This window comes from Diuraphis noxia, unplaced genomic scaffold (assembly GCF_037042655.1).
Source record: "Diuraphis noxia isolate RWA-SAM2 unplaced genomic scaffold, SU_Dnox_SAM2 contig0002, whole genome shotgun sequence".
In the NCBI taxonomy this organism is placed as follows: domain Eukaryota; kingdom Metazoa; phylum Arthropoda; class Insecta; order Hemiptera; family Aphididae; genus Diuraphis; species Diuraphis noxia.
In genome coordinates this window covers 49,122,333-49,145,806 of record NW_028301712.1, presented here as the reverse complement: position 1 = coordinate 49,145,806, position 23,474 = coordinate 49,122,333, and the positions used below count along the sequence as shown (strand labels likewise).

At 26.8% G+C, this 23,474-nt stretch overlaps 2 protein-coding genes across 3 annotated transcripts; one reads left to right on the top strand and one right to left on the bottom strand.

The window, feature by feature from the left end:
* The first annotated feature begins 1,299 nt into the window (after window positions 1-1,299).
* LOC107165681 (nucleobindin-2-like) lies at window positions 1,300-8,256 on the top strand. The gene is made up of 8 exons (XM_089220119.1): window positions 1,300-1,748; window positions 2,215-2,325; window positions 2,490-2,687; window positions 2,804-2,986; window positions 3,065-3,167; window positions 3,653-3,990; window positions 4,086-4,124; window positions 7,653-8,256. The coding sequence occupies exons 1-8, from the start codon at window positions 1,557-1,559 to the stop codon at window positions 8,172-8,174; spliced, it is 1,686 nt and encodes a 561-aa protein (XP_089076245.1). The 5' UTR covers window positions 1,300-1,556; the 3' UTR covers window positions 8,175-8,256.
* An 834-nt stretch (window positions 8,257-9,090) lies between these two features.
* Window positions 9,091-13,190, bottom strand: LOC107165683 (armadillo repeat-containing protein 6 homolog). Of its 2 annotated transcripts, none has more exons than XM_015514033.2 (8): window positions 12,888-13,190; window positions 12,529-12,823; window positions 12,164-12,294; window positions 11,058-11,262; window positions 10,604-10,752; window positions 10,370-10,489; window positions 10,152-10,301; window positions 9,091-9,738 (listed from the first exon to the last, which is right to left on the bottom strand). In XM_015514033.2, exons 1-8 carry the CDS (start codon window positions 12,990-12,992, stop codon window positions 9,526-9,528), a joined length of 1,368 nt encoding a protein of 455 aa, XP_015369519.1. In that variant the 5' UTR covers window positions 12,993-13,190; the 3' UTR covers window positions 9,091-9,525. The 2 variants fall into 2 exon arrangements, with proteins under 2 accessions (XP_015369519.1, XP_015369520.1); XM_015514034.2 differs by having other exon boundaries at window positions 12,905-13,190.
* Between the last annotated feature and the right edge of the window lie 10,284 nt (window positions 13,191-23,474).

Below are 23,474 nucleotides of genomic sequence, written 5' to 3'. Positions count from 1 at the left end.
TTAAATATTAACTGTGGACAAATATTGAATTAACATAAATAGTAAATACGTAATCACTAATCACGTATCATTATTTAGTAGTATAATGATTACGCATGTGCGTAATAGTAACGCATGCGCAATAGATATCAGTCACCTTCATAATGTTGTCTTCAACCACGAATAGACATATATCTATTATCCGTGGTCTTCAACCCGTAGTACACGTTTATAATGCAATAGCTCAGCTCTATCCATTGTATATTTGTATATGATCTAAGATAATATGATCTAAGGTTTTAACTAAATGATATACAGGGCGATTTTTTTATCATGAACCACTCATTATTTCAAAAAGTATCAATGTTTTTGAAAATATTTTTTTACAAAGTTTCATGTTGTTAAAAAAACAACGTTTTTATGAAAAAATTATATTTTTTAATATTTTTTATCCTTATAATTTTTTAAGTTTTTTACTTTTTTGAATGGCAACCTAGAGTTTTAATTTCATATCCCAAAGCAGAATATTTTTCTAAGTATTTTGATACGTAAAAGTCGAATTTTGGACGAGTAGTTTATGAGTTATAAGTATTTAAAGTTTAGATTGGCGGAGTGGAGTGGTACGGGGTTACCCCGCAAAATGTTTGTCCACTACTCCGCTTGTCTGAACTTTAAATACTTATAACTCATGAACTACTCGTCCAAAATTCGATTTTTACGTATCAAAATACTTAGAAAAATATTCTGCTTTGGAATATGAAATTAAAACTCTATGTTGCCATTCAAAAAAGTAAAAAACTTAAAAAATTATAAGGATAAAAAATATTAAAAAATATAATTTTTTCATAAAAACGTTGTTTTTTTAACAATATGAAACTTTGTAAAAAAATATTTTAAAAAACATTGATACTTTTTGAAATAATGAGTGGTTCATGATAAAAAAATCACCCTGTATAAGTGTTTTATACAGATGGCGTTGTAAACACTCACCAAGGTTTATTGATAATAATATCTAATATATATTATTAACTATAAACCTTGAACACTCACAATAACTTTACTATCACAAATTCACAACCATATTATCAGACCTTACAACAAACATTCCACTCATATTATCTGACTCTACTACTCTAGTGCATAGTACATACCATAAAAAAAGTTAAATTTCACCACCTGTTCTGAGTACATACCACAGCTGATATTGATAATAATATTATATCAGTCGTCGGACTGGACCCGTGGTACATCAGTACATGATACTTTCGAGCCTTCGAGGCCACTGATAAGCTCTTTGCTTCCAAATTACATAGGTTACTCATTTACGGCAATACAGTAAACAACGATAGTACCACAGATTAGTAAAAATTAAAAACTAAGAGATAAAAAATATATTATATAAATTATATTTCAACTTTCAACCCAAAAATCATCTAACTGTAATTATTTCTTCAAGGATAACTTGTTTAATGCACAAAATTTATGAATTCCAATTTCTATAATGTTAAATATTTAATTCAAATTGTATGATTTTTTTGTTTTATTAGCCTAACAGACAACAGTAACTCATAATAAACATGTCCATATTATGTGTGTCATTTATGTTTGTGATTTATATGGTAAACTATGCTGTTAGTCCTCCACCAGCATATGTTGTCAACACTAGACCAACAGTCCGTTTATCTGATCAAGAATTTGAACATATTATAAAGGACGAACAAGATAATACCCAAAAAAATCATCAACCACCACCTGATGAAAAAACATTAGTATGAATAAATTTAAAAATATTATTTATTGTTAAGTGTGAAAGTGAATTATATTAATTTTTTATGACATTTAATTGAGGATATTAATTTCTTAAAATTTCCTAAATTTGATACTATATTAATCGTTATTATAAAAAAAAATTAGTAACTCAAATTATTACATTTTAGTACCAAGGATTAACAAAAATTCCTCTAATGTCTTCCATACACACTTCAATGTTTTAATCGTATGTAGTATGTACCACAAATAATTAATTTTAACGAGTAAAATCAATAGATTTAACCTTAAACTAAACTATGGAGTAGTTTTATTTTTTATTTTAGTACGAAATATAAATTATAAGGATACGAAAGCAAAGGTTTTTAATATGCAAATATTTATGATATAAGTACTTATTAGTTATATTATATTTTGATGAAATATTTGATTTAAATTATGTTTGTTGACATGTGTTATATTTAATAGGTTGATTTAGGTATTGAATACAATCGTTATTTACGAGAAGTTGTAGAAACCTTGGAAAAAGATGACGAATTCAGAAAAAAACTTGAAACTGCTGACGAAGCAGATATTAGGGTATGTACTGTGTTATGTAAAAATATGACTATTATAGGTATTGACAGCTATTTATTTATATCGCCATCAGATGTAATAACCTATTATTAAAAACATATAAAATTCAAGTTTTATGTTAAAAACTTATGTTTCATTTATATTTCTGGTGAATTTTTATTTTTTAGACTGGTAAAATAGCTGATGAATTAGAATATGTTGGGCATCATATTCGTTCAAAATTAGATGAACTTAAACGCCAAGAATTAAATAGACTACGTGATATAGCAAGAAAAGCTTATAGTGATTCTTCTGATCCAGGACATGTTGATCATCAAAATCCGCACAGTTTTGAAAAGAATGATCTTTTAAAACTTATACAACAGGTAAAGTAAATGCTTAAATATAAAATATTTGATGTTTACTTCTCTTAAGTTTTAATTACCTTGAAATTAAAATGTAATTGCTGATATTATTATTTTCTTAATTCTACTTGGATTAGGTTGCTAAAGATCTGGCAGATGCTGACCTTAAACGTAAACAAATGTTTAAAGAATATGAAATGCAAAAACATTTTGAAAGAGAACAAAAATTAAAACAAATGACTGATGAAGAACGTCAAAAGTTCTTGTCAGAAGAGACAAAATTAGAATCTGAAAGAGAAGTCAAGCAAAAACTAGATCCAGTATGAATTGATTATACTATTTTTAGAAATCTGAAGTAGTTGCTAATAATTTTTAATTTTTTTTTTTTAATATATCAGATTCATCATCCTGGTAGCAAAAAACAACTTGAAGAAGTTTGGGAAAAACAAGATGAAATGGAAGGAGAAAGTTTTAATCCTCGTACATTTTTCGCTATGCATGGTAATAAATTCAATAACAATTAAAATTTGCAATTTTTTTTTCAAATTTTTTATTGAAAATATAATTTGTTCTTTACTTGTTGTACTTCAAAATTAAATGGGGAGAAAGCAACAAATTTTAACTTAATTTTTTATTTTCCTATTATTTTAGAAGTACTGATGAATTTTTAATTTTGGCCTCCTTAAAGTACCAACTAGATCAGATTTTCTACCAGAAACATTCCTTAAGAGTTTATGGTTGGAGAATTTTTCTTTTATAAAGTGTAAAAAATAAAATAATCATAATTAAAAAAAAAAAACACTTAACTAATTTACTTCTAATTGTCTTTAATTTAGTTATTAACAACCATGTATGTATTTATAAACGGCTCAATTATTTATTGTAGTCAACCAGTTTAAATAAATCTTGTGATTACAATTAATAAAAACCAGTATGTTTTTAAAATTACAAATAATTAATATATGATTGCATTTATTTTTTAATAGATATTGATGGTAATGGATTTTGGGATGAAGAAGAATTAAAAGCATTATTTGTACGGGAGTTGGATAAGCTTTATCAACAAGGTATGGCAAAATCGGATCTAATGGAAAAAGCTGAAGAAATGGAACGTATGCGTGAACATGTTTTTAATGAGGTCGATTTAAATCGAGATAGACTTATCAGCTGGGAAGAATTTAAGCGTATGTCTGAACAACCTAACTTTGAAAAAGATGAAGGATGGAAAACTATTGATCAGAATGAAATCTATACTAATGATGAGCTCAAACAATTTGAACATCAAAGGCAACAACAAATTGATCAAATGATTCAAAATGGTCAGGTTAGTATAAACCTTTCTAATAATATTGTATACAAATCAAACTATTTCCCGTTTTTTATATTTGATTAACCATATTGAATTATGTATCATTTTAGATTCCACAGTATCCTCCAGAATATTATCAACATCATCCAGTAAGTGCATTTTGTTATATACATATTGTGTTCAAATAAATTATAGATGTAGTTAGTTTTTAGTCAGTTACATAAGTTATTCTAAAAATAACTCAACTCATTTATTTTTCTTCTAATTATTATATTTTGAAATAATTAAAACCATTTAGTCCAAATTTAACGTAAATATTAAAAATTTATTCAAAGAAATATTAGGGTATTTAGAATTTTCAGCTAATGACATCATTGGGTCAGGATTGATGAATTGTCTATCTTGCACGTGTAAAAGTTGCTAACTTCATACTTATGATATACCTAGTTAAATAAATTTTTTTCAATGTTTGATTTATGTATAAAAGTTTAAATTTATGTTCTAAAAACAATAGCAATATCACAATTTTTATAAAATATTTAGTTTTTTCAATATTAAAAAAAAGCGAGTAAGTCGTGGATGTCGCTCTGCTGTACAGTAGGTTACAAGTGAGTTACAGTTTAGTTATTAGGTTAGTTTAGAATTAAATTTGAATCCAATGATTTTATATCATTGTATACGAAAAACGATTCTGAGCAAAGATGGTTTATCTGTCTAGAACATATTATAGATTATAAAAAAAATTTCAAATCTTAGATTTAAAAAGAATTTTTTTTATGAACTTCTAGTTTAAAATGATTTGCGAATTTTCGTGATTTTTACAAATGTTTTCGAAATTCAAACTTTGAATGTTTGTAAAAAAAAATGGTGACTAGTATATTTTCTTAATTTTTCAGCTGCTATTGTAAAAATATGTTAAGAGCCTTGTATTAAATTTTAAAATCTAAGATATAAAAAGAACATTTTTTATGAATTTCTAGCTTAAAATATTTTGTGAATTTTCGTGATTTTTACGTATGTTGTCTAAAATTCAAACTTTGAATGCTTATAAAAAAAATTGTGACTATGTATTTCTTTTATTTTGCAACTGCTATTGTAAAAATATGATAGTAGCCATGTATTCAATTTTCAAATCTTAAAATTAAAAAGAAAAACTTTTATGAATTTCTATCTAAGATAATTTGAACATTGCCGTAATTTTTACGTATTTAGTCAAAATTTGAACTTTAAATGCTTATAAAAAAAAATCGTGCCTATGTAATTTTTAATATTTTTTAACTGCTATTGTTACAATGTGTTAGAAGCCTTGTAATCAATTTTCAAGATTTTCTACCGAACACATACATTTTTATCGATATTTATAGAAAAGAAAAAACTAAAAAAGTTGAAAAATTAAAACGTCAGTAAACAGCTCAAAACAAATCTAAATATTTTGAAAATTGTATCAAATATAGAAAATGCCTTTATAAACATTCAGTGAAAATTTCAAGTATCTGCGGTCATTTGTTTTAGAGTTACACCAAAATAAGGAAATTGTTAAAAATGAAAATCCAATGTTGTAAAAATTTAAATTTCAAATGATCATTTGAATTTCCGGTGGACTTTTTATTTGTGATAAAGATTGAAAAACTTGTAAGGAATCTTGTATTAAATTTTTAAATCTTAGATTTAATAAGAAATTTTTTTATGAATTTCTAGCTTAAAATATTTTGTGATTTTTACGTATTTTGTCAAAATTCAAACTTTTAATGCTTATAAAAAAAAATGGTGACTATGAATTTATTTTATTTTTCAACTGCTATTGTAGCATATGTTAAGAGCCTTGTATTAAATTTCCAAGCCTATCTGCCTAACAAATAAATTTTTATCGATATTAATTTTAAAAAAACTAATAATGATCGAAAATTTCAAATGCCTATGAGTAGTTCAACTCAAGTCGAAAATTTTTGAAAATTACATGGTGGATAGAATATACTTATATAAACATTTGGTGAAAATTTCATGTATCTATGTTTGGTATGTCTATGTTCTATGTATGGTCATTTGTTTTAAAGTTACATCAAAAACCAAAATCGATTTTGTCGAAAAATGAGTGTGCGTAAAATTTCCCGTTTTTCCCTTAATTTTTAGTTTGTTTTTCTCAATTATTTTGAAAAGTATTAAGAATTTTTCACTTTTGATTCCCCAAAGTACCAACTAGATTCATTTTCTGATCGGACGAGGTACTAAAGTGAAAAATCGAAGCACTTTTACTGCCCCAAAACGTGATGACAGATACAAAAAAAAAAAAAAAAACTCATCATGGTAAAATCAATACATTCATCGCTCCGCTCAGAATCTAAAATTCCAAAATATAATTGCTGGTTGCGCCATAAATTATTTTTGCGACACCTATTGTGGTTACAGAAGCATTTTGAAGAAAATTGTTTATATTATATACTGAATGTTTAAAAAAATAAAAACTGAACATTTTGCCCATTAATCTACTGCATCTATATTCCTAATAACTCATTGAACAGATAATGTGAGTAGAACTGTTTACCATTTTTCCTAGAACATTCTTTCAAATTAAAATCTATTTTTTGTGTTTTGTGCTCATATAATAGAATCAATCCCTAATCAATACGTTGACTTAATGTGTTTATTTTTATTTTTTTTCATAATTTTACTTGTATCATAGTTCTTTAATCATGTATACATTTGAATTTATATCACTAAAAACATTTTTATTTGTATGAATTTGTAAGTAGGTAATCCTGTTAACTTATGTATTTGAAAAGTTTGATTTAATATTTATAATAGTATTTAGTTAATATATAAAATACTATAAGTCTATAATTATTTCAGTTTTTGTTTTCACTTTATTAGCGATGGTCATGCAAATTAAAGTTATCTATTCTTCAACTTTTGCAATAGCTTTTCTTCATAGTACATTCAATAAACATTAAATTACTCTCAATGAATAAAATAATTTGGAAGTGATACAGTTGTAACGTGGTTGGGGGAACGACCAGTTAAATATAAGATATCCAGTGAGAGTCGTAGAACTCTATAGATATAATTACCGTAGCCAGGGGTAGATATATATATATATATATATAACAGGATCTTAAATATATTTAAATAACTAGGATTCCGTTTCAGTTATCATTAAGTTTATTATAGATTAAACACTTACAAATAATAATACTCGCAAGTTATATAAATTATATTCTATCCAACTATCTGACTGTATCGTAGTTATACGGAGTTTGATGTTTGTTGAGTGTTGAGGTCTAAGGTACTCAGTGAACTAGCTTACTTCATACATGGTGTGTATTGACCATAGGCCTTATAATTATGAGTGTGTGTTAATATTATTGTATTGGTCAGCAGTTAATCGTGCATAATGTTAAGTGTGTAGACGTGTAGTACATATATATATATATATACTCAGGTATCATGTAACATATTATAATTGTTACACAGTTATAGTCTTATTCAAGAACCAATGGTTTTATAGCTTATCTATGGATGTCTAAATTCAATGAAACAAATTTAATTTTCAGAAATAGTGCTAATTGATAAACTACATTTTATCTTTTTAAGAAGTATTTTGTAAAAATATAAATATCAAGTTAAAATATTGATTCAGGATTTGCTTCATGATGTATAAATATTAAAAAAATTGTTTTCAGGATATCCCAAAACCTTCACTGAATCATGGACCGGCTTATCAAGTGCATCCTAATTATCAACAGCCTCAACAAATGGGATATCCTCAAGAGCCATATGTGGGGCAACAACAAATTAACCAACAGCACCAACAATTCCAGCAACAGCACCCACAAAATCAACAGCAATTACCACAATACCAGCAGCCACAATACCAGCAGCCTCAACAGCAGCAGCCACAACAAATGCAACAGCAGCCACAACAACAGCAGCAGCAACAGCACCAAACCATTTCTCAAAATGCAGTTCCTCAGCAACCAGCTCAAACAGAACAAAAATATAAAGACTCTCAACCACAACAGCAACAAGATCAATCACCACCTCTTCAACAATATGCTCCTGAACAAAAACAGTATCAAGTTGTGAATAATGAATCGAGCGATTCCATAAAAAAGCAAAATATAGGTCGAATTAATGATGTAAACGCAAATCAAATGCTAAAGAATCAAAAAGACAATTTTGGAAAAACAAGTCACGTTAATTAAAACAAATAAATCATCAACGCATAATATTTCTGTATAAATTTCATTATATCTAACTATTATAATTCTTATTAACATTCAATAATTATTTTTATTTTTTAATATCCACATAAGAGAAACTTTTTTAATCTCTATAAAATATTTTTATCCTCAAACTACAACCTCATCTTTGTTATCTATAGTAATATGTAGATAGATTTTATCTAGTAGTGACCATATTAAATCTCAAATTCTTTATAATTACCTGGACCAAGGATAACAGGGATGAATTAGCCCAGGTGAAATCTATAAGATCTGTTCTCTAAAGTCTAGTTCTTTAATTTAACATTTTATATAAAAGTAGTCATCATCATTTCAGAGGTGATATTTTTATCAGGTGAATGATTAGTTCAGAAAAAAAGTATTTTTTGATGGTTCTACAATTGTATTTGGGCAAATATTTTCCATATTGTTTTTCATCTAATACTTATTTGTTGAATCTACTAGAGAGTATTGAGCTTGTTTAAAACCAAGAGTCTTGACTCTTGGCGAGTTGCATTCTCATCTGTTTAGCATTAACTGCTTTGTTTAAATTTTCTACATGGTGTGTATGATTAATAGTAAAGTGATTCTAAATCTGTGACTTATGTGAGGATTGTGGTTAGAAAAAATTATAGAACAAATAAAATAAGTATAAAGCATTACAATTTATAATATATTGCTTATTAATAGGATACGGAACTGTATTAAAATAAATATCATTATTTAGTTCTAATAGTTTACCACAGATATTTGTGCGTGTTTAATGAAATTTTTGATAAATTGATAGCATTTTCATTTTAGATTCTGATCACAGCCATGAATGTATTGATTTTACAATGATATTATGTGTTTTTAATTTTGAAGTTTATAATATATTAATAAATAATAAGTAAACAAAGTAGTTGAAATGTTAGGTATTATATTATGGCAATAAAATAGATGTGGTACCATCGTACCGATAACACGAGAATAAAAAATGATGTAATAGAATTAAATTTTAAACACAATTTTGTGAAAGTAATATTACTAAATATATTTAATTAATGTACAAGGATATTATTGAGAGCTTTTTGACTAGTTTTAATTAATTCTCAATAGGGTTAGTTAATTTTATAATTTTAACTTTATAGTTAATTATATTAATTATCTTACACAAATTATATGATAAACATAAATCAGAATATAGTATATTATTTAGTATAACAATTATTTAATATAAACAATATAAAAGTAAAAAAATTAGTAAAGTTATTGAGATTAATGTGGGAAAAACCACGTTAATTAATAATTATTGGAATTGGAACAGTAGTTATTAATTTTAATAACATAAACTCTACGATGATAAATTCTGTCCAGTACCAGTCCATTGTTCTACAAAATTAACATCCAACCCAAGATCTCGTAAAGCACTTTTGGCTTCAAATTCACAAGTTTTATGTTGACTTATTATTTTTTCAATTATGCTTTCAATATTATGTGCCAAAAACTCTGAAGCTAATTCACGGTTCCTTGAAACTATATTTCGCACAGCTGTACAAGCATGTTTCTATAAAATAAATATAAAAATATAACAATTATTATTTTATGAACAAATAACGTTGAAATAATTACAAAAATATGAATTAGTCAGTACCATAAAAATAGGTATATGGGATTTATAAATAGTCTGGTTTATGATATTCGAGGTAAAGCACAAAGTCAAGAATGGACCTATTTCAATATAATTTTTATCCTAAATAATAAAATTGGGGTATTAAATAAAATAAAGTAAATGCACACTATATGTATTAAATTGTATTATCACCATTTTGATAATTTTAGTAAGTACTACATTTAAATATTTGTTTCCAGTACAAGCATGTGCTCAGCATATTGTTAAATATTTTGAATATTTGTCTATGTAACATTGTTTTAATACCTAATACTAAATAAGTAAATAAATTATATTTTATAAAATACCTGATGTTTGTCATCATTTGAATGCACTTTCATTGCCTGAACAATGAGTTCCGCAATACCTAATTGTGTCAATTCAGTGCTGTTTTGTGGAGAACGCAAAGTCAAAGCCGTCAATAACTTCATTGTGTCAATACAAAGTTGTTTGCTGTTCTACAAAAAAAAGCAAGTTATTTTGATTAAATTCATTAATTTAAAATTTTCCATCTAAGTTTACTCACTATATGTCTTTGAAAGACTGATAGTATTAGTGGACAAAATCCTACTTTTCTGATATCGTCTTTAACAATATCATCACCAGCTAGTGATTTAAGAAGTTTAAAAGCCTGACAATTCAGTCTCTATAATTAACATTAAGAAGAAATTACACTTTGTTACATGAAATATTATGAATTTTTTTTTTAATTTTAATATATAATATTATTGAGTATAGAATACTCAATGATAATATGTACCATTGTGCAATGGCGGTTCATGGCTAATTTAACTCTTAACAAGCCTCCACATTCATTAAATTTACGACAAAATTCAAAACGAACAATAATTGTAGCTAGGGTAAAGAATATTTCACTAGTTACTTCTTCTAACTCAATCATGTTATCATCTGAAACAAATATAAAATATAAGCTCATAAATCATTATTTAATAATATGCAAGTTTATAGTTGCATATAATTTTTAAATAGGTAATAAAGAACATAACTAGTATAAATCATTCTCTCATAGATTTTTAATTATGTTTTTTTTTTGTTTTGAACAAACTGGATGTTCTACAAACTAATTTGCAATATATATTTTAATCACATATTTACATCATTGTAATCTGAATACATAGAATTCAAATTTTTTTGACTCTTCCATAGTAATAATTAAAAAAATATATTTTGAATAAATTAAATGTTTAACTCACCCTTTAACAATTGAAGTAGAGGTAACATTAGTTCACAGCCAAAAAGTCGTGATCGTTCCCCCGCGTTAGAGAAATCTCCACTACAATTATCTTCACGCAGTTGGGCTCTAATCAACTGGCAAGTTGCAATAATCACAGCTTCATTTGAAGAATTTGATTGTAAAATGTCTTTCATAATATCACCTATACCAATAATTCGAAGTTCCTAAAAAATAATAAACTAAATTACAAGAACACTTTTTAGTACACATGTCATTTACTATCTACAGTCGATGTATTGGTATCATATGCTATCTACGTCAATAAAGTTCTCTACATATCCTCCATTATATTTTTAATATGTTAACAACCTATTTCATGTTTGTGTGAAGGTAGAATTTCGGAATATGGTTTTTTATAGTCAATAAGAGAGATAGACAAACATTAAACTCCTATTTGAAAGGCAATTATAGGAAAAATGGAAGTGTTCAGAAATCTGACTATTGTCTTAAAAAATGCATTAAGAGACAATAAAGACAAATTTTTAAAAGAGAGCATACTAAAGGAAAAAACTTGAGACCAGAAGTATGCGCTGAAAAACATGCGTATACCCACTTCACAAAAATTGTTTTAAACTAGCTGACAGAAGTATTATTATATTATGTATTAGGTAAATAAATATACTTTATAATAATATTAATTACATTGTTAAAGTTATTATAATATAAAATCAACTTAATAAAATAATAACTAATTATATGTTATTAATTTATATAAATGAAAGGAGGTGGAGGTGGAGGAGTTGATGCAGGCCGTAGCCAGATCAATTTTCTGGTGGGGCAAAGCAAACTTTAGGAGGGGCGTTATATATAAAACAATGTCTGTCTAATATTTTTAAGGGGGGCAACACCCTTTCCCACCGTGGTTACTGGCCTGGGTTGATGACAAAAGCTGCCACATATGTAGCATACTCACAATTAACTTTAGGACTACATGCCTGGACACAAGTAATCATTTTTTGTAGATAGCATACAAAATGTGTACCCACTTTTTCAATATTTTGATATTCATAAAACAAAATACTATATATATTATAGGCAGTTAAATATATTCTTCATTATAAATACCTCTCTTTCATCTTCAAGTTCACTAATTGTTTTGAACCAAGATAATAGAGCTAATAATACTTTTTCATCTTTACTATTCTTCAACAATTCGACCATAATATCTAATGCTTTACCATACACAACTTGTCCACCTGTAACATAGTCATAATTTGATGAATAAAATGCAAAAAAGTAATTTAAAAATTTAGATTAACATAAGAATAAAAATAAAAATTACTTAAATAATTATTATATACATTTAAGGTTACTCTACTCAGTAATGTCCTCGATTATTTTATCCACTCAGCCAACCAATAATTAAAAGGTTGTCCACACAAACCACACCATAGAAACCCTACTAGATTACATCAAGTATGCATAATTACCTCCAAGAAGTGAATCAAATGTTTTAATGAGTTGTGCCTTTTGATGAGCATCAAGTTCTTCAAGCCTTTCTAGATATCCACACACAATATTATAAGCACCAATTAACTTGGACAAATGGTGGCCTTCGTGTGTCTTGCATTCATTTTCAACAATCGAAAGATTACTCACAATTTGTTCCTTTATCGATTCATCCCATAAGGAGGTATCATAATAAGTTTTTAGTTTAAAAATTGAAGATGGCAATGGATCAGTAGCTTTTTCTATGTCTATTTTTATTCCGCTAATGTCCATTCCCTAAAACAATTTTGGAATAACAAAATTATACATTTCTGACTAACGAATTAATAATGAAACGCACTAATTGCTGGAACTGACTGATTGTATCTTTCAAAGCCTCAGAATAGTTCATGTCCAATAAATCCATGGTTTCGTTCACAGCCTCGTCAAACGTTTTCTGATCCATTGTGGTTACGGTTGTAAATAAATCAAAAACTATAAATAATATTATCGATTGTAAATTCTTGTAATATTTATTATTCAAGAATATAAAAATGAAAATATAATTTTAATATAATTTAAAGTAGCATACGCGAAGAATAAAATATTATTTTAAAATATAAATTTCCATAGATAAGTCACACAAATTAACGAAGATGATGATCTTCGCTACATCATGGATAAACCTATAACATGTGATAAACTCATGGACTGTTATCTGTAATCACACAACTGATAACAACTGGGAGATAACCATAGAGTATATATATATTCATCATATAAATATTTATATGTCTATGATATTCATAGATATTCATAGATAATAAATGAATGGATAGGACATGCCCATACCATTGAACTATATAGTTATTATATAGTTCAATGGCCCATACTAATCTCATGTGAGGCGAGGTCCCCGGAATGGCGGCCAACTGAGTCGAATTATCAATGTTTATGTTATCAATTATTTACATTATCCATTTGCCGACTGTCATTGCCCGTTGGCCGTTATGGTTTTTATAATTTACTGTCTATTTAAGTACTGATTATATTGTTTGTGAATCTGTGACTTATTCTATTTACATTGCTGGATTTGTGGTGGAAAAAGTAGAAACAAGAATTACCTGCAATATTTATTTAAGTTTTCTAAATGCAACCACATATACTAGTGCATTAACGCTACAAAAAGATCGCGGAGGACTTAGGAAAGCTAGTATTGACTTACAGACTATATGCATAAAAACAGAAAAAATACTCAGAGAATATATAAATGATTTTATGAATAAAAAAAAATGTACGAACTTTTTAGTCATCAAAGTTAAAACAAATTTGTTTAACAACTTTTCAATTTTTGAAAACATGCAATGTGACAACAATGTATCAAATTTGTTGTTTGACCAAACAATTCAATTTGATACACATCGTGATGAACTTATTACTACAATTTGTAAAACTTACTACAAAGTACGATTTTTTCACGAGGTCAGGAAAGTGAATGATAAAATCACAATGCATTCAAAATTTACAAAACTTATACATTTTAGGCATGAATAAACTACAACTATCTTTAAAAATGTTGTTAAAATTAATTTTAAATTCGTAATGTTATAAATAAATTGTAAATAAAATGTTATCCAATTCATTCGTGTTCATTCTTTCAAATCACCTCAGTTAAATTTAGATTTTTAAAGAATGGAAAAAATATTTGTGTCATAGAAAGGAAAAAAAATCGCCTCAGTTTCTTATCATTTGAGAACCAACTATTTGGATTTATGTCCTATTCATTCATTTATTATCTATGTATATATTACTCTACGGAGATAACCTAACCCGGTTTAGTTTAGCCATTTAGCTTAATTTTTTTTCCGGAAACCAATTTATTACAGCGAAATAAAACTAGTGGTGCAAAAATAAATTAATCATAAGAAATCATTAGTTTTTTTTTAGCTATAGTATTACGAAGTTCACCATTTTCGGTATTATACGCATTTGTAGAACGTTCCATTTTTCTCACGGTTATAATGAATTTTTAGATTTTCTTTTTAAAAACCTAGGTAAATTAACATTTTAAAAATAATAGAGCAAAAATAAATTGTTGAAAATTAATAATTTTTAAGTTATTGCCTTACGAAGTTCTAATTTAGCAATAATCGGTGTCTTACGCATTTGGATAACATTATATTTTAGCGTGATTATGGAACTTTCTGTTTTACCGAACAATTTTTTTTTTTTCAAAAACTATGTAAAATATAAACGATGAGGAAGTTTTTGATGGTCAGATTTATTTTAACTATTAAAGTTATAGCTAAATAGCTATTTGAAAATAAAGGTATTTTCATGTACACCGGCCATAGTAATTCGATCGCTGCCTTCGCTCGGACGATTAAAATCGAAAACATCCCTTGAGTTGTTATGTAAAGCCACATAGGGTGAGTCTCGTAGTTGAAATAAAATTGTTTTTATTTTTTATTGAATAGCTCAAAACTTAAACCTAGAGTTCAATAATTAAAGTAGATTAAAATAAGTCTAATTATTAAAATATAATTGGCAATTATAGCCATTAGGTTGGCCGGAAGAGAAGTATTGGCAACATAGTTCTTTCTCCTCTCCTCGGTACCATAAAAAAAAGCCATGGAGTTGTATAGTTTATATATTTACTTTATTCAAACTGAGTGAGAAAAAAAACTAATAATAATAATATACCTATACTAATAATATAATAGGTACTCTCTAGGAAAAGCCTACCACCTACCCGTCGCCAACTTTCCAACATACAACTTATATCTCGCAAAAATACCACGCTTGTACTATATGGTTAAGAACCAGATACTCTATAGACAAATCCTTCAATAACGCATTTACCAATAGTTGAAATGCTACTAGCTAATTTTAAATTTGAGACTTACGAAAACTATATACTTTTTCTCTCACTGTTAAATATGCTAATAGAAAGCCACTAGGAAACTAGTAAGACACTTAGCATCTGCAATTCTCCATTCCTCCTCCAACATGTCGCAACTCTGATGTAGCTGAGCACTATCTGAACAAATCCAAGCAGACATATTTAGCAAACCACCTATCTAACACTCCAGCCACACTATAATATTAATTCTCCAAACAAAATCAAAAAAATTGATTCTCAATTCTCCTCTTCCAATAAATCCTCCTCCTCGAGCTTTTTCACCCTACTGAAGTAAAATTTAACCTGAAAATAACTCACCAAAAAATCTCTCTGCCTAATAATTACAACGGAGGTGGTCAAACAACTTTCGAGAAAAAAAACTGTCCTAATCCAGATTTACAATCCTAAGCTTCGTTTGTCATACCTACTTTCCTACGTCATGGAAATACTATATAACAATACTCATACTAAATTCCTAAAACCACAAAAATCTCCTGATTGTCCTTCCTCATACTGACTATAGACTACTATAACTGCAGTGCCGGATCTAAGTCTTAGGAGGCCGGGCCGGGGTGTAATTGCCAATAGGAGGCACTTTAAAAAAAAATTTTCTCAGCATAACACTTATCTATTTATTTGATACATATTGATATTTTAAACAAACTAAATTTTTTTAGTAATTTTTAGTAATTAAATTATACCTACATTCATTCACTATTCTCATACATATTATAGGTACCTCTTAGATATTATGTATGCTTTTATGATAGTATAATATAAATCAAGAATAAATATTATTAATATAATAATGACTGTATATTCTCTCTATGGTCCTAAAATGAAAGGACACAAAATAAATATGAGATATTTAAAAAAATCAAATATAAATAAACATTGAACAATATTTATTTGTATTTGTTAACAATGATTTTTAATTTTTTAATTCTTAAATACATTTAAAAAAAAATTTTTTTTCTTGATTTTATACTAGCAAAATTCAATTAAACATCTATTAATTATCGAATGAATTTTTAAGAAATTATTCGAATATGATTTTATTTCAGCTAAAATGCATTCGAAGAAAACACTATCTTTGTTATATACACTTAACTCTAACCCAACAAGATGTTCTACCTATCTTATAATATATTATTTAGAATGCAATATAATAACATTTAATCACTTTCTTTTGTTTTTCCCAAAAACTTCTGAAAAATTTGAAAAATTGTCTATTCTAGAATATAGGCGCGTATGCTCTATTATACCACATTGCTGTGATCGATTTCCAATCTGTCGAAGTGCTGTGAGAAACTTTTTGAGCTTTTATGAGTGCCCCGAATTGCGTAAACCGAAAGAACACATGCTATACCTCTCGAGATCTAAAAAATTGTAATTCTTTTCATGATTTATTCATTTATTGGTTTAAGTGGAAACGGAAGACGAATAAAAACCAACCCTGTTATCTATAAAACTACATTTATGTGCCTATGGAATTCAGAGGTAATTCGCATGGAGCTCAAAAATTGCATGTTTTAAAGGGATATTTTATTTTATTCTTTAAACTGGAGTTTTAAATTTAAAAGAAAAAACGTGCTTTCTTTTGTAAAAATATCAAACTGAATCCTTGCAAATTAGAGCAAAAGTTTCGTAATCAAAATCACATTTATAGCACCTAATATACAATAATATGTATCTACACTAAAATTACAATAGTTGTAAGCTATGATAAAAAAAATATTATATAATACATTATAAATCAATTATTGCACTAGGTACCTACTTCACGCATCAGTTTGCTACTCACAATTATTTTATTATATTCTGTTATTATGGAATTTAAAATGACAGGTCTTTTGCTCCTCATTGACCATTGTTATGTACTATTTACATAATTTATTCGCTAATTACCTATTTTTATCGGTATTTCTTAAAGATTATTCAACTTTACAAATATTTTGACTTTATTTTCAGCTAAAAAAAAAAACAAAACTTTAAATTAATAAAAAAATAAGATTTAAAATAAGATTAAAAAATTCTATTTGAATAAAAAAATGTTAATTAAATAGAAAAATAGAAAAATAATTTGTAAAAAAATATATTTTTGATAAAAAATCTTAAATGAATATAAAATATTAATATATAATAAAAAAAAGCCTTGTATAAAAATCTATATTTAGGTAATAGCTGAAAATAAAGTCAAAATATTTGTAAAGTTGAATACCGATAAAATTTCAAGAAATACCGATAAAAATAATTAGCGAATAAATTATGTAAATAGTAACTACGGTTATTATATTTTTTCTGTTCCACTTAGTTTATTTTTTAATTGAATACAGTTTTTTATTTAAGTTTTGTTTTTACTTTGTTCATAGATAACGGCTGTAGCCATTTCCCTCCAAAAAAAAGATACCGTTTTCCTCCACTGTCCATTTTCTTCAAAAAAATAATAAAAAATAATTCTTGACCATCTTCTTCCAATAAATAAAATATTAAAATAGTTGATACAAATAACTGTACATAACTATATATAACTGCTTGAAAAGTAGTAAAAAAACATCGCCAACGTGATAATCCAGATTTTGACTCATATACTAGAAAATATTTGTAACCATCACGAATTATCAAAGGTTTTCCGCGAGAACTTTCAATAAACGTCGCTTTTTCAAACATGTTTAGATAAAAATTCGATAGAACCATAAGAACCATAAGAACTATAAACACATTCAACACTATAGACACTAGTCGACGTACAGTTCGCTGCTAAAAATACAGTCATATTGATGCGAGTATATCGTATACATTCGTGTGTCTGTCTCACTCAATGGTGTAATCATTATAATCATTGACAACTGATACGCTGAAACACAATATAACATATTATATAAGTATATACATATAATATGCCCGTATGTTATATACTTATATGTGCTTAATCGATAGCTGATATAGATAGCCGATATACCAGAATGTAGGTAATCATCGATGGATAAGCGCAAAATGGCCAAAATGTGATCCTAGCTTTAGGTACTCTATCCTTTTAAAACGGAACGTAATACTAAAGCAATATAAAATGAAATTTTATGCAAAAATATTTGCTAAAATATTGGAGAAAAATACTCGTAGACATAACTTTATTTGTGGAGGAAAATGGAAACCAACTTTTTTTTGTGGAGGAAAATGGTATCTCGATTTTGGAGGAAAATCGAACCGCGCAAAATAACTGATTAGTGCATGGTTTTATAATAATGTGCGTGTGTATTAAATTGTGTGCTATTGCAGCCTATTAAATATTTGTATCGTGTACCTTTTATACCATTCTTTGATAAGTCGATATTGATTCAAAAGTTAATGACAATAATACAATTTAATATACATATTAAAATTACGGTTTTATTAGACTATTGTAATAATAATAATAATTAATAATAACACAATTTAAACAGTGATTTTTTTTTTTAAATTTATTTCATACATTTTATCATATGATTAGATACCTCCTAAAAACCAAAACTTGTAACAAATACATTAAAAAAGTGTTATAAATATAACTTGTAATATGTAACTTTTTAATTATAAGATTTATTATGAAAGTTATTATAAGAATATAATGTCACGACACAACCTAACTATATATTATGATATCAGAATACCACAAAATCAATGTTGTTTAAAAGTGAGTTTATATATTTTACAAGAATATTTTTGGTTTTGTATTTACCTATAATATTTATATTTTATGTTAAGTTTCTTATATAAATCAATAACAAAATGTATAGTATCAATTTTTTCCGAATTGGATATTTACTTTTACATAATTAAAATATTATTAAGAGTTATAAACAAGTTTTACAGTATAGTACTATAGTAGTCGTGTTGTGGTTTAAATGATGAAATATCTTAAAGTTATATAAAATGACATGTTTATAGTAAAGAGCTTTTATGTTGAAAAAAATATTAATATTATTAAATACATTTTATGTGGAATAAAAACTCGTTAAAAAAATGCACATTGCAACTTTTAATGTTTTTGAAAATTCATATATTGTATGTTTTGCCCCAAATCGTTATACTATAACTTATCAATGATTGCGAAATATGAATATTATAAACTATTATAAACTCTACTCTTAAAAATCTATCTTAGAATCTTAAATGTGTGTAATAACCATAGGCGGTCCCAAGAATTTAAATCAGGTGCAGCACATTAAATTATAGTATACTCATAGTTATGTACGTATATCCCAAATTCCCAATATCATTATACCACACATATAAATACATACTTACACACACACAAATAAACATTTTATTCCATTTTTCTACTTGGAATTTTAAATCTTATTTATTTTTATAAACAGTTTGAATAATTATAAATTATAATAAATTAATATTATTATCTCAACTGATAAAAAAAAAAAACGTGGATGGCGAATGAAATGTCAGGTGCAGCACAGGCTGCAGTGGCTGCACCCGTAGGGACCGCCTATGGTAATAACTTACGAATAATATTTATGATGTGTTGAATTGGACTATAGAACTTAAGACTTTCATCAATCTTTAAGCCCAATAATTTAATTATAATTGCATTTTTAATACCCGAACATGAGCAAGCTGACTATAAAAAATATATTGTATGAACAATTTACTAAAGGTTCAGTAAAAGTTTTAGTGTAATTTAATAAACGAAAATAAATAAATAGATTTTTAAATATTTATAATATTATTTATTTATTATTTATAAACGTTCTGAGTCTTGTACAACTGCAGTTCAAGACATAATTCAATATATATAATATATTATATAAGTATAATTGAATAATTAAAACAACTAACACAATGAGCTTTTATAATATAATAATTCCAGTAATAGTCCAAGCATAATAATGATGGTACATATAAATATATAGTAACACCACTAACACCCAATTATAATTTTATAAATTATTATAAATAGTGCTCTCGTTGGCCAACCACATCATACGGTCTAACGGATTATTTCTGGCATAATTGGTAGTATGCACTGGAACTGCGAAAGGAACATGGTATCTGGTAGTGTAAGAATAAGGAACTTTGAAATTGACTAATGAAAGAAGTGAGGGAACATATTATAAATTATTATAAATGCGATGTTGTTGGAAAACTTGATTGTATTAACATAAAGATGTTGATGTATTATACTAATTTTTTTTTTTAGACTTTTCGGCCTAACATCCCGTAAGACAAATTTTCTTCCTCTCTCTGTTTTTGCTTCTCTTTCTTTCTCAGTGGCGGTTTTTAGGGAGGGCGAAGGGGGCACTCGCCCCCCCTTGGATTTTTTTGTGCCAACTGTTATGTTCTGTAAGTTATATATGCATATATATATATATATATAAGTTATATATGCATATATACGAGTATATAAGTTATATATGCAACTATTATGGAGGGTGAGGGGCACAAAAATTGAAAATAGCCTACCCCCCTTGATGTTTTATCAAAACCGCCACTGCTCTTTCCAGTTGGTTCTTGTGGCTATTTCTTTCACATATTTCTTCATACAATCATTCCACCTATATAGGCGAAGCTTGCCTATCTATCTTTTTTCTATCCTATCAGATCCCTTACTAATTTTATCATTGTGCCATATTTTCGTCAAGCATATAAAGTTCACGTACCTAAGTCTTTTCAAAATGTCTCTTGTTATACATGGTCTTTGGAATAGGTTTTAAAGTTCACGAATATTACATGAGTAACTTCATTGTTTTGTATTATGCACATACTGTTTTGTCGATTTAGATATAGGCCATATATTCGCATTAATACAATACTAATCTTTCAAAAATGTTTAGTGTTTTATTTCTCCTATATTTCTTAAGGCCCGTGTTTTATATAGGATAATAGGATGTATTAATATTCTATACATTTTTAGTTTTTTGAGATAGTTTTGGATTTTAAAGAAATCCTTTAAAATCCAAAAAAACATTTATTTGTCATTTGTATTTTCACTGAATTCAAATTTAACTCATTCATGAATATATCACAGCTAGTGATTTATTCGATGATGAGGGTATACTTAACACAAAAAAACTATAGGCTAGTGAGCACCTTACCTACAGTTGAGCGGTTACACCTTACACCTATTATTATTACCTTTTTTGGTTTTTTAAATATATATTATTATATTATGTATCAGTTACTAGTTTACTACATAATATTACTATATATTACATGTGTATTACATATATATATATTACAGATATTATAAATTATAATAAATTTACTACTAGTTATGTTGTTTTATATAATCGTTGAGCAATGAGCTGTTATAGTAAAACTAAAAGCTGATTAAAAAAAAAAAAAAAATAATTAACTTAAAAGTTAAAAGTGAATTTAATTAAGTCATAGACACGAGCTAGGTATAATAAAATTATATTATTAGTTTATTTGTTATTTATTTATATAAATATGTGCAATATAATGTTATATAGTGTTAGCCGTTAGGTATACTATATGAGTACCAAAAAATAGTAGCATATTGCCATTTTTTTCTCTGTTAGGAAAATTGAGAAATAATAGATAAGTTTTTAGGTTTACCACAGTGAAGAAAAATTCAGTTGTATGATACATTTTATTGGGAATTTAAATCAAATAAAATGTATTTTATTAATTTTTGTTTTCATTGTTGATTTGCATTTCTATAGTAATAAACTAAGCCTTACGAGAATTGTATTCAGCTTAAAATCATTCATAAAAAATATACAAATGAAATATCTACTGTAAATTGTATTGATTCGTGCAAATTAATACTTTTGTTAAGTAATTTAACTTGTATTTATTATAGTAAATATTCTTATTATTAATTAACGCCAAAATTATATTTTAAAATTAGTTTTAGGCGTGTGTAATGTGTAAATTATAACTATAAGTATAATAGGTATGTGCATTCAGTTTTTTTCTATTCTATTACCGCGATATAAGAAAATTTTACGAGAAACCTATTTTCTATAGAATTTTTAAACTTATTGACTTAAAAGTTTATCATTTTAAATTTAAATTTTGACAAAATTGGATATTTAAACGAACAACCACACGATTTTTCCTCTATTCATTTTTGTTATTTTGTTTTAATTAAAACTTTTAAAACCATTATCTATAATCTACCTATATTATTATTTAATATTTTCTGTACACGAAGATATTATTTTCAAAATATTTAGACTAATTTTAAGCTATTTATAATAACCGCTAACCTATTCACACCGGCGAGGCTGTAGTTGCTTTAGTTGCTTACAACTATTGTTTACCACCGTTTTCAAATGTGTAACAAATTCTTCTCATTAAAATCACTGTGTTTGTCTACGGTATAACATAACACAACATGTGCGAGTGCATATTATTGTTAAGGCTTTGCACGCAGCGCCTGAATAATATGGCGTTGGCATAAGCGGATTGTCGGCGATGTTCAGCAAATTCGGGTATTTAAACGCTGCACGTCGAGTCAAAAAATAAAATAATAATAATATAAACGAATGTAAATTAATTTGGACATCCTCGCGATCCGCTATAATATAATAATTCCAACATTCGTTGGGGTTAATTCGAATTGACGGAGGTGGTGGTAAGTGGAGGTATATTATTTAATAATTGCTGGCAAAAAAATGATGAAACATATCATCAGATATTAATTTTTTATAATGTGCGCGTTACAATTACAAAGGTATTTGATTTATTTATTATAGGTATTATAGGAACCATACAGTCTGTACACATGATTTATTAGATTTTATTATTATATTATTTTAAACAATTATACTGTATCAGAACGCATAGCTGGCAAATACTGCGAAAAAATAATATATTTATATTATAATATATTATACACGAGACACGCGTTTGACATTAATAAACGTATTGTATACCTAAAAATAATAATTTATATCGATGGGTAGAGCTTCTGGTATACATATTAAAAAAACATATACGTCGACACCGATCATCGTTAAAAAAAATAAATAAAAAGTGAACTTACGTATAGCAGGGTACAGTAAAAACTGAGTTGTCCAGTTT